This window comes from Hirundo rustica, chromosome 2 (assembly GCF_015227805.2).
Source record: "Hirundo rustica isolate bHirRus1 chromosome 2, bHirRus1.pri.v3, whole genome shotgun sequence".
NCBI classification, from domain to species: Eukaryota; Metazoa; Chordata; class Aves; order Passeriformes; family Hirundinidae; genus Hirundo; species Hirundo rustica.
This window is the reverse complement of record NC_053451.1, coordinates 109,008,415-109,021,630: the sequence shown is the minus strand read 5'-3', so window position 1 is coordinate 109,021,630 and position 13,216 is coordinate 109,008,415. Positions and strand designations below refer to the sequence as shown.

At 35.6% G+C, this 13,216-nt stretch overlaps 1 protein-coding gene across 6 annotated transcripts in view; it reads left to right on the top strand.

Annotated features, from left to right (window-relative positions):
- DMD (dystrophin) overlaps positions 1–13,216 on the top strand; it is a 1,060,860-nt gene that overhangs the window by 416,172 nt on the left and 631,472 nt on the right. For all 6 annotated transcript variants that reach the window (XM_040088691.2, XM_040088709.2, XM_040088718.2 and 3 more), the window contains 3 exons: positions 1,228–1,389; positions 8,397–8,507; positions 11,947–12,120. In XM_040088691.2, coding sequence (XP_039944625.2) covers positions 1,228–1,389; positions 8,397–8,507; positions 11,947–12,120 — 447 coding nt within the window. The remainder of the gene's footprint in view (positions 1–1,227; positions 1,390–8,396; positions 8,508–11,946; positions 12,121–13,216) is intronic.

The following is a 13,216-nucleotide window of genomic DNA, read 5'->3' as shown; positions in this document are numbered from 1 at the left end:
ATTTGTTACACATGAAGCTCTGTAAGAGTCTGAGCTCCATGAAGAAGGTGCAGATATATCAAATATTCTCACTGAATTGCTGAGAGATATTTTTGTTCAAGGCCAGAGTGTTGTGATGGATATGAAATCAAATTAAAGTATAGCTGGCTTACCAGAGAGAAAAAGTCTGATTTGGCTTGAAAAATGGCAGGATAGCTAGCAATGTTATTTAAAGGGTGCTTGTTTTCACCTTTTTCACCAACTAAATAAAGTTAGTCACCTTTTTTTGTGGGCAACAATATGGCTGGACTTGCACACAGAAAAAAATGTATTTGAAGTTGTTGGTAATTATTGTGTGCTTTGCATAAAGCAGAAACTCCGCTAGTCAGTAGCTGGGGTCCAAATAAAGTATGAGTCTGTGGGTAGACACAATGAAAGATGGAAGAATGTACCGGGTTATTTATTACCTGATAAATGCCTTATTAAAGTGCTGCAAATGATATTTAAATCTGATTCATTTATGTGAAGTGTTTAATATATGTGTTCTAAGGACAACTTGGATGGAGAATTTATTGTCCTGATTTGTTAAACCATAAACTGAGCTCCTTTGAAAGGAATACATCTTTCTCCGAAAAAGGATTGTGTAAAAAGCCATGGCAGCACTACTGGTGGAGTAGAAGCTAGATTCAACTTCTAAATTTTCCTTTTTCCCACAGGAGGAAGAAAGTAGGCATTGCCTCTTCGAAGCAGCTATTTATGCTGCATATAAGAGAAATCCAGCTCAACAGAGTCTTTATCCCTCTCACTTACTGAGGTGGATTGCTTTGGATAGGATTGTGATGACAGTAACCCTTTTCTCAGTAAACAAAGTCTCTTGAATTATATAATAAGATCAGGAAGACCTCTCTGCCTCAGAAAGAAAGGCGGCACTGTCAGGATGGTTTGCTTATGCAGCTTTGCCATCTTGCACTCTGAATAGAAATCCTCAGTTTACACATTATTTTTTTGGGATCCCTTCATTTTTATAACTTGTCTGTGCAATCTGGGTGTTGTTTGTTTCTTAACGAGAAAACTGAATGAGTGGCAAAAAGATGCGCAATTTATCCTACAAAAAGGTGGAGGAGCACAAGTCAGGAGTCCTGTGTCTGAATCTTTGCCTGAATTTTTTTTTGGGGGAAAAAAGTGTGGAAAAAAAAGTATCGCATGTATTATTAGTGTGAATGCTGATAATGCTGTCATTGTTTCTAGGCTGTGAGAAGACAGAAAAGCCTTGAGCAGAGTATTCAATCTGCACAGGAGACTGACAAAACCCTGCGCTTGATCCAAGAGTCTCTGGCTGTTATTGACAAGCAGTTAGCAGCCTACTCTGCAGACAGAGTGGATGCAGCACAGGTCCCTCAGGAAGCACAGGTGAGTTACACACAGGTTGAGCTTACGTGTTTACCGCTTTTCTTCGTCGACCAAAGAGTGTTTTGTTGTCCCTCAGCCTCTCATTAAAGAGGATTTGCAACATGATCGGCGTGAAAGTGCAAGCAAATTTTGCGTAGGATTACTTTGAGAGGTTTAAGCTACTCTCCTAGTAAATTCTTATTTTCCTTCTGATTTATATTATATACCAGTTCAGAAGATGTAAGGGACTGTAAATGTCATGGAAGACTATGCAGTAATTTTAAAAAGACAAGGATAGGCAACGTGGTTCTTTAAAATCCAGCTCCAATCCTAGAAAGAGAAAATCCATCATCCTCACTACTCTTAGATGACTCTTTTGCAAAGCTGATTATGTGGTTTGCTACTAAATTATTGAAACATAGCCAGCATTGTTAATTATTTCATAATGTGCACATTATATGCACACATATTTAAATTTTTACAGTTCACATAAGTTCAATAGAGAAAGCTTTTTCTAATCTCTACACATTGTTTATTTAGCCTTTGAAATAAAAATGTCCATCTAATTATCATATTTACTCTCTTTCTTCTATAAGGTCTGCTTTACTGCAGCATTAAGAGGGTAAGAATATGAATGAAATAAAACCAAATATCTCTGCAATAAAACTATCAAAACTCTACAGAGTTACATACTTCAATTTCTCTGCTAATTCCATCTAAATTTAGGCAGTCAGATTATGAAAGTATATGGGGGGGAAGAAGCTACAGGGAAGTTGAAAATTAGTACTTTTATACTGATTTTAGAAGAGATATTCAATTATGGGTTTCTTGACATGCCTGTAGAGTTTTAAATAATTCTAAAAAATAATAATCCTTTATGGAGTACCTTAGATGATCTTAAATACATTCAGAGCTGAATATATGCAGCCCTGAAAATATTTTTTTCTCTCCTTTAAGAAATAAACATTACTGTGTCTTTTGAATTAGCATGTTGATGGATGTTCCTTTCAATTACTTTTGTGTGTGTGCTTGTAGGTACATGCAGATATTTTTATGTGTGTGTTGGGACTATAAATGCAATATTTAGAAAATAGGATCACATCTGGATTCAGTCTCATTGTGAAAATAATTTTTATCCTACTTTATTTTCTTCTAATTTATATCAGTATAATATCAGATTTAGAAAAATTGTTTCAGTTTGAATCTTAAACAATGTTAGCTATCTGTTGAGTCTCTATTTTTCTTCTTCCTAGAAATACGCATGATGTAAGCAATTTTTTAATCAGATAATAATTAGCTTTTTTAAAAAAAGATGAATAAGTTTAATTTCTCATCTAGTAATTATAATATATAAAAATGTACTCTTTTTTTTTTTTTCTGGTGTGTTTGGACCCTTTCATGTTTCACATGTCCCATGGATGCATTCAATTTACATGCATTGCCAGGTACCATCCTGGGAATTACTACAGACGGTGTAAAAGGAAGTAATTCAGAACTTCAAAAACTGCAGCAGCACAAAACCCAATCAACCTTAATTATTAGCACACTTTCATAAGAAAATTTCAGCTCAGTGCCTTTGCAGTACTTGTTATTTTTCTGGCGATTTTATTGTCTAATGTCAGGTTCACCTGATTGTTTTATATCCAGTGGGAAAACCAGCACAGAGGCTGCTCAGTTTTTCCCTTTCATGTTTTTATTTTATGGTGCCAGTGAGACCTAATGAAAAAAAACTTAATTAACAACTGAACAGGTCTAATGCAAATATTGAAGCTCTCTGAAGTTCAGGTGTGAATCTCTTTCAAACCCTTAGAGGGAAAAGGAATAAACAATCATCTTTGTGTGAGCAGACAGACTGAGTCATTCCTCCAGCAAAGAGCCCCCCCAGGCAGTGGCAGAACAGGCACAATCCTGAGTGGCCACGTCTCCTGTGGAGCTTCTGCTGGCACCATTCTTTCGTAGAGCTGAGAACAGTTCATTCCTGTGAGGTACCCACAGTGGTGTCTGCACCGCTGCAATGGGAGCCTTTCAGTCGGTGATGCTGCTTTCTGGGCAGGGATTGCTTTATCCATGCTGGGGGATTTAGCAGCCCATTCAGCAATATGTGTTACATTTCTAAAAGAACGTACGGGGGAATTTATAATCAGAAAGCTGCTGAGCTTGGGAGCTCTGAGTTTTAGTTTCAAAAAATTCAGACCCATTTAGAACACTGATAGGAGCAAAAATCTTTGTTTCAGCTGATGAGAAATTAACCTGAGAAAACAAAATTATATTTAGCTCCTCTTTTTAGGTGAAATGTTCAGTTTAGTTTATTCAGAAACTTGACAGATAGAAAGAGGAATCAAATGTGTGCTGTTCAACTTCTTAGGATCACTTTTGGAGTGTAAATTCTATGTGCTTCTTACTCCACCATGTGGCGCTGAGACTTTAATGCTACAGAGCCCAAGTTACACAGATTATTTGGAGTACAACTAAAGATCATGTATTCAGACAAAATAACCTAACAGCAACTATGCAGATAAATCAGTTCAGATTCCTCAATGGCCTATTATGACAAAGCCTTGAGTGAAGTAAATTCTAGAGCAATATTCCAAAAGGAAGGATTGATTGTTTGTATGCTTGATCTCATGATCCCAGTGAAAGAATTTTTCATATTTGTAAACTTACCAAAAAAACACAGAGAATGAAGTCATCATCACAAGAATTTGCAGTTGGTGACTTTTTTTAAAGTATTCTTTAACTGATGGAGCAAAAATAAATCTGTACTGAAAATATTACATTTCTATGACAAAATATTTTTCAAATAATTATTTTTAGCTCTGTTATTCAGTGACTTCTGATGGAAGAGAGAATTTCTACTTTGTATTTCTGCTTAGTCTGAGTGACTGCATGAATATTTTTACATTATGGGAAAGAAAATCAACTTATTTAATTTCCCACCTGCGTATGACAAATCACTTGTCTGTTGTTCTCCCCAGTCAAACTATATAGATTGTGGTGTGGAGAATAACTTAATACTGTGCTTTTGAAAAGTGCAAAAATAATCTACTTTTCAATAAAATCCCTGGGTAGTTTCAGTACTGTAGTGATAAGCACTACATGCCTGGCTGTTTTCTAAGTGTAGGTGCCTATTATATTTTTTTTTGCAATATCTTTGTGCTTTGTTCAAAACCGAAGTTAATGTGATGATAGAATGGCAGAATGCTTCAGTTGTTCAAGATATTACTTGACAGGATGATGCTGTGCTTCATTGCCTTCAGACTAATATTTTGGGACAAAGAACTCGCAGTTGTCTACTTAGGAAAATGTTAAATTATCTACACTTACCTTTCCTCTGCTGGAAATTGTGAGGATTGTTTCGTTCAGCCATGTGTGGATCAGTGGTCAGAGGGAAGAGCTGATAAGTGTTATTCAGAAGCGTAAGCTTACATTTTGTTATATATTAAGTTTGCATATCTATGCAGATTTCTGTGCTAGACAGGTTGTTGCCCTCTCCACATCTCCAAGGCATCTGGGCACTGTTTTAACTGCATTTGTCATATCCAACTTGCTCAGTATTTCCATGTCAGTCATGGTTCTACCCTGTTCTACCTTTCTTTTCTCATTTGGACTCTCCAGTTTATATTTCTTGAAAGGTAGTATCCGTAACAAAGCGTGCACTTTGAATTAAGAATTACTTGTGCATCATTTGTGCTGTAACTTCATCTTCTATGTGTCTTATATGCTTTTATATATATATATATATATATATATGAATAAAAGTTTTGCAAATTTCCTGAAGGATTGTCAGGAAATCTTGATGACAATGGAGAATCCTTAACCTGTAGGACACAATAATTGATGCACAGTAGCACTGCTTGGTTACATACAGTATATTATATTCTGATGTTCTAGAAATTAAATTAAGGCAAGTTTTGCTCTTTATTAAAAAAAAAAATAGAAAAGAAATAGGAAACACTGAGAAAAGAAGAGATGGGCATAATACAAGTAAAAATAGTGTTTTCTTATGGATGTTAAGAAGTTCATGCAATAAAATTATGAGCCAGAAGATACACAAAAGTCAAAGTGGTCTTTTAAAAATTTAATGATAATGGCTATCACAGGCAAGTGTTATAAATTCTTTTATATCTGTTCATGACTGATTTAATATTTCTGCCTCTAAGCTGCAGCAGCAAATTAAAAAAAAAAAAAAAAAAAAAAAAAAAAAAAAAAAAAAAGGCTTTCCTTGCAATAAGCCTTACTAACTTTTCTTTTCATCTTTCCTCTACTGTGTTCTCTCCAATTCCACTTTTTGATGTCAGAGATGATGCTTCATCTCTCTCCTACAGAGCAATTTAAAACAGTGAGATGAAACAATCTCTATGCAATGTCCTACAATACCTAATTGCTTAAACACCACTATTAATCTGTCTTGTGTTATTCTAACCCATTCAGATAAGAAATAATCAATTATGTGCATTTCAGAGGGACTGTGAGGTTGAACAAAGTAAATTGGAAAATGCAACCAAAAACCAGTTTGTTAATGAGGGAAGCAAACTGTTGAGATACTGGGTGTGATATAGTATATTTTGAGATTCTGGGTGTGATACACTATATTTTTTAACATTCAGTCTCACTTCTTCCTTTCATATGCACTTCTGACATCCAAGACATGAAAAAATTATTAGGCTTCAGGTACTAACTAAATCCCCACTTGCTTTGTTCACGTGCAGCACAAAAATGGAAGATAATCCTGTTACGACACAAACACACTTCAGGAGGAAATTTTTAACTTAGACAAGGACAAAATAAATGCTCAACACTTAAATAATCCTTCTCTTCTTCTTGGAATCATTCTTTTAATTGACCATTTTTGTTTTCTCAAAAATTAAATATCATACTTTGAAAAATTATATTATTTGCTCCATTAAATTAATGGTCATTCATTAAATAACTCTGTCAAGGAGAACTCAAAATATGAAAAATCAAAAAGACGTAATTTTGATAATTTTAGAAGGAAAAAAAATCATCTAAGTTTGGAGCTTTCTGCTAGTGATTTTGCTTTTACAAATACTTTGCCTTAGAAAAGTATTTTAATTCTCCAAATAGTACTGAATAATTTAGAGTCATATATTCTTGCAATTAAACTTAGGAAAAACTTAATGGTTTCATGTATTTTTCTTTTTCTCCTAAAATTTACTTTAAAATTTACATATTCAATATAACTTGTGAAAACCTGCTTTCAGTGAAGTGTTGAAGTACATAATGGTACACAAGTCATTATAACCATGTGATAGAAGTATAAAGTAGGCAGCATATAGTGTACAGAGCTTTGTACTTAATAACCTATGAAAATGTGATTAAAAATGCATGTATATTAATTTTTACTATTAAAGTTACTCTAGTGTAAGATAAATTTATGTACCTGTATTACAAGTTATAGCTGGTCTTCAGGGCATCTGCAAAATGCTATATGCCATTAAAAGATTAAATAAAAATAAGGTTTTTAATGCAGGAGTAGTGGCCTCAAATGCATCTCATGATGGGAACATAGCTTTGTTTCTTTATTTCATAGGGTCAATTTTTTCAGTAGTGCTGTCCAGCAATTCTGCTAATAACGATTTCTTATTTTCTAACAATTTAAACATAATTAGATGTGAATCTTCCGGAAGTATATTGTATCAATATATTTCCTGGGAATTCTTTTCCATTACATTGAACTAGACAACACTGCTTAAGTTAATTTTGTCTTGTAAGGTCGATTAATGGTGAACCAAAATAAGCTGGTGTTTTTCTTTGGACCACGCCTTGATTTTGCAGACAGACAGAACTTTGTGTTAGAAAATACATTTAGTATAATAATAGTATAATAATGACCTGCCTGTCATTGTGCATTTAGCTGCAGAAAACTGATACTGAGCATAGATTCTTGTGTCTGGTTCCGTGCCCGCACCGGGCGGGAGATGACCTCTGGCTAGCTCGGGTCAGCACAGCCACAGAATGGTCCCAGTTCGGATGGGCACACAGGCTATTTACCTGCTGCTCGGCTTCTCAGCAGCTGGACCAACAGTGTCGTGACAGCACGGCAGCAGAAGAAAAGGCTGGCTCTCAGCTTAGCAGGTTAAAGGATGTTTATTAGCTGAAGAGCTGAGGAGCAGAGAGGCTCCGAGCTGAGAGGCCGAGAGGCTGAGAGAGTCCCTCCTCCACCTTATAAGCGGGGGAGGGGTTCCAGGGGGGGTACAAGACGACAACAAATCAGGGGATTCAGGGGGTAACAAGGTGTGCCCACCCCCAAGCCCTGGACCACTAAAATCCACAGCTAAAGGAATTCCCCCCAGGGGGCCTATCACCTGAAGCCCTCTCCCTGAGATTTCGCAACCTGGGAGGGCTCCTCAAAGTGATAGACAAGCTGCCCCAGAGAGGGGGGTGGGAGGACTGACACAAAACACCTTGTTATACAGACAACACAAAAAGGGTTACAGAATTGGGGATACAGTGAAATGAACCATAACATAAACTTCTTATAAAAACCTAATAAAACAGTTCTGCACCACCACAGATTCTGGTCAGAATTATGCCAAAAATTGTGTACTGTTTTAGATACAGCACAGCTCTCTGAGGAGAATATTACGTTATACTTGCAACACTTTGATCAATTTTCTCTCAACTTGCCTGGTGGTCCTGTGAAAATGAGAGGAATTAAGAATAGTGAAGCAAATAACTTTTCTATTTTTTTTTTCTATGATTGATTTTTAATGTTCTTACCAATGAAATTTTTTTTTCCTTCGGGGGAAAAAAAAAAAAAAAAATCCACATTCAGTCCCTTCATCATCTTTGTCACCCTGTGCTCGACGTTTCTCTCGCACTGGAAGCCCAGAGCTGCACGCAGCACATCCAGGGCTGAGCAGAGCGGCAGGGTCACCTCCCTCGTGCTGCTGCTGGGCCGCACACGCTGCTGGTCAATGAGTTGCAAAATCGACTGGCACAGATCATTGAAACACCACACAGTTTTCCCTCAAACCTTGCTGATTGCTGTCTTTGTTTTCCGACAGAAAATACAATCTGAATTAACAAGCCACGAGATTAGTTTGGAAGAAATGAAGAAACGAAACCGGGGTAAAGACGCTGCCAAAAGAGTGCTTTCCCAAATCGATGTGGCGCAGGTAGGCAGATTTTGTTTCCACCATTTTTTCCTTCACTCATTCAAGCGAGTAGTATGAGTGGTACCATGAAGAGTTCTTAAGGTATCTCTTTTTCTTTAGCTGTTCCTTTCTAGCCAGAAAATCAGAGTGGATTAATCACACCATCCATATCTTCTTCCTGCTTATTTTTTTTTTTTTTTTTACTCCAGCCTTCCTGTGTCACTGGCAGCAGTTCTGAGGTGTGCAGGGCTGACGTAACCAGCTGGTGGGGACCTTGGAAAATAAGGGGTGTTTTGGATGTGCTGAAGTTTCAAGAGATAAAACTACAGTGGGGCTTTTTTGGTGTAGGTTTTGAGGTATTGAAAAGTATTTGCTGTCAAAAATAGGTAAAAGTATTTCGAAATTTTTAGTAGAACTGCATTTGAATAACAAATTATGCTGAGCTGTAAAAGTCAGACATTAGTTTAAAATGTTAGATAATGCATTAGTTTATCTAGCTTAATAGACACGGAGAAAGCTTCTTGAAAATGAAGAAGACTGAATAAACAACAGAGAAAAATACACATTTTTGACCCACTGATGTTAGGTTCCTGACTGTTTTGCTGGTTTTAATTTTTGTTGTTTTGCTGTGGATTTTTTTGTAGGTGGCCAAACAAACTTCCCTAATTCATTAGAAAGACAAATAATTTAATCATTGCCATTTTTTGATTCATCCCTATCAAGTATTTCTAGGCACCTCAGTTTGAGTTTTGATTTTTATTATAGGTATCATTAATAGCTTTTTAGCAGTTAATTTGAAATTAACAAATTGACTTTTTTTTTAATGCTTCATCTTATATACAGGACTAGATTTCTTTGTTGAGAATAGTTATGTTTCCTCATTTTTCTGCCTTTCTTTGTACTAACTCACCTTCTGATGGTATCCATGGTAGCTCTGAAAATGCCCATATTTCATCGGTAAAATGCAGGCACCAGATGACTGTGTAAATAAATGTTTGTGAATTCAACATCCCTTTCTGGGTGCCTTTTTTATTAATCCATCTATGTGCAGACATTTTTTTTCTTTGTAAGGTTTCTCTAGTTGATGATGTGCACCAGTTTGAGTTATGAAAAATTAGTGGAGGTCATCTTGAGACCCTGCTTTGCGAACATTAGATAACATATAAAGAAAAAAATAGAGATTTGCATGCACAATGTAAATATCAGCCACCAAACCAGGTAGAAGCTAAGCCCTTTCTTACACATATTTATGATTATATTTGATTTATGATTTTTATTTGATTTTAGGCCACTGAACTCCCTTAAGTTCCTTTCCATCCTTATGCTACCTTTGGTGGTAAAACACATTCCATGAGATCAGTCTTCACTTACTGTTTTCTGAAGAGCATTTTCACTTATAAATAAATTACTTTTGCCATAGTAATATAGTACCTAGTTAGTCCTAACAGAATGAGAATTGTTACATGAGTGTAAAATATTTTCTAATGAATAGTTATTTTTTGAAATTCAGTACTGAATATTCTTCTAGTCAACTTTTTGAATTCAGTCTCAGTTGCCTCTCTTCTAGACTGACAAATATGTAAAGCATACTGAGACTTTTATATAAACAGTTTTCATTTTCCTGTCACTCTTCTTTATGAATTTTCTGTTTTAAAAACTACTTTTTGAAATAAAGTGATTAAAAATGAACACTTTCAGGTGTAAAATGGATTTATACAATGACTTTTGTACTGTGACAGGTATCTCATTTTTCTTTCCTTTACATTCCAAATTGTTCCAAATACCCACTTTGCTAGTTTAGCTTATTTTAAGCATTGAGATGATATTATTTTAAAACTGTTGGAGATAAATATAAGTACATAATATAGCGGTTATTTTTATCTGGGAGAACTTGAGTAAGAGTGCTAAAAGATAATTTAGATCCCACTTGTATGTCAAGGTTGGTGTTTTTCGGCATTGCTTAGTTTTTTGGGGTGAATTAAAATAATTTGCCTTTTTTTCCCCCCCTACAGATCCTCAGTGCTTTTCAATCCTTCAGCGACTCTTCACAGATGGCTTTAATTTTCTCTGCTATTAATACTGTCATTCTCGCTTTCTAAATAACTTGTAATGTACTGACCAACACAAATGGTAACTGATACAGATGTGGCAATGCAAGATACCCACAGGATTTGATCTTTATCAAATGGAAGTGTCACGGGAGAATGAAAAACTAATTCCTTACAAATTCAGTGCATGCAAATACACTGAAGAAAAATCAGACCTCTTTTTCCCTTTTTTTCTACTTTTATTTCATTGTCCACTTATTTATTGACTGAAAGACTTCCTTTCTTATCTCATTAGATGTCACTTTCATAAAAAATGTATAATGAGGGAAGTTGTTGGAAGGAGCTGCTGGATATTTACATCCTTTTCTGTGGTACCCCAGGTTGTCTGCTGCTCATGATTCTTGCCTCCTTTTCAGAAATCTGATGGATGTGGGAAAGTTTTTTACCAATGCCTATCTATAGACCAGTTCTATGCCTTATTACAGTTTTTTCCTCAAATCTGTATGGCACAGACCACGCTGTTGTGGAATAAAGTGTCCAGGATTTGAAAAAAATAAAAAATAAAAAATAAGATGTATGTTTGCAGATGCTGAGTTCCTATTTAATTACTTAGCTATTTCTTAGTGACATTTATTTTTTTTTTTTTTTGTTCCCCAGACAGTTGAAAAACTTACTCAATAATACTTCACTCTGTACTTCTATAGAGAAATTAGTTCTTTTTCAAGTAGATAATTAAAATTCCTTTCCTTTATTTTTAATTATTTCCCCTTCCCCTGAGCTAGGGATCATGTGAGCAAGCAGTCTAATTAATGCACAAAGATAGAGAATGGTGAAATTAGAAGCCAAGCTTGTCACAGATTTTTTCCTGTCTTCAAATAGCTTTCTTTTTACTCTAGGTTAGGCTTTTTAAAAATTGAAATATAAATCAATTTTATACTCTAAATCTTGGGGTTTGTGCTAGACTTACTTACGGCCAAGCCACTTTATTTAGGTTTCTTTAAAGGAGTAAAAGATTCATTCCTCATACCAAGAAGCAGCAACTGATAGAGATGAGGAAAATTCACTCTGCAATGTGGATGGCTTATCCTCAAGCCATTAAATCTGTCTTCTCTCCATGCCCCCAAAGTTTGCATTTTGAAAAATACAAAACTTCTCCCTTTCTTAGTGTGTATATATGGGCTCTTTTGCCACAGGCTCTGCTGCATCCAGTGCCCTGGATGATGGAAGAATTTTTATCCTCCAGTGCAGACCCAAGATTCTCTGCCACTGGCATTTTCCCCAAAAGTTTTATATTCCTTTAATAAGAAATTGCTGGTTGAAAATGTATTCTAAGTATTCTGTGACAGGACTAAGACTTGTGTTCAGCATTGATTTGATTTCACACTTTCTACTCTCCCATGTTTACTTTTCAGAAAAAGCTGCAGGATGTGTCCATGAAGTTCCGCTTGTTTCAGAAGCCAGCCAACTTCGAACAGCGCCTCCAAGAATGCAAAAGAATTCTAGATGAAGTGAAATTGCAGGTGCCCAAGCTGGAGATGAAGAGTGTTGAGCAGGAAGTAGTACAATCACAGCTGGATCATTGCATGGTGAATATTTAAGATGCTGTCTTTCTACTGGCTTTCTGCAGAGAAAGCTAAAAATTAGAGATTATTGTCCTTCATTCAGATGAGAAACAAAGTATCAGTTACAGAAAAAAATTCAAAACCCAAACAAACAAACAAACAAACAAACAAAAACCTCAGAAAAACAACAAATCCCCCCTTTAAAAGTCTAGACATGCACTTTCACTATGTGAGAATACCAGTTAGGATCCCTTTCTGCAGCTGAATTTATCTCCCCATATTGGCTCTATTTTCCTCAATATTCTACGTCATGGAACTCTGTGACATAACTAAAAGAGGTGTTACGGAGCACAAGTCTATTCTAGCCAGGAAACACAGAGCATAATGGAAAACCATAGATTAAAACTTCCATGAGGTGGCATGCTATGGCTTTCTTTCAGTTCAAGAGCAAAAGATGTCCTGACTATATCCTAAAGAATATGAGGAAAATCTGTAGATATCTCTTTAATTTCACTATAATCCTGCTCCCCTTTACACTTAAAAGGAAATAAAGCTAAACACTGTGTTCTTGATGATCAGAAAAAGAAGATTGTAATAAAACCAGCAAGAGTAGCTGGTTTATCTTTCTTTTTTTTTTTTTTTTTAGCTTTATTTTGTTTGTTTGTTGAGGTTTTTGATTTTTTTTTTCCCCGAGTCAATGGCATGCCTGAAGATTCCCCCCCTCCCAGTCTCTTTCAGATGTGAATTTAGAAAAAATATAAATTAAGAAATTAAGCATGGAAAAAGTCAATGTTATTGCATTACATCTTTTGTTTTTCTTAAATGAAATTGCTCTTAAATTCATATTCTCTTGAGAATGACATTCTTATTAGAATGATGTTGTGGTTCAAAGCTCTACACTGAATTAAAGTGTCTTCGCTCAGCAGCTGGCTTTTGCAGCCTTGATGTATTTTGTGGAAGACTTATAGTGATTTTAGAGCATCTTTAACTACAAGGATTCTCATAATGTTCCTGTTTTTCAAAATCTAGTTGTAGTATATCATCAGAATTTAGACAATGTGCATCATACAACAGCTTCATAATTTGCTGACAGGTTTTCAGGAATGAAGAATTTATCATC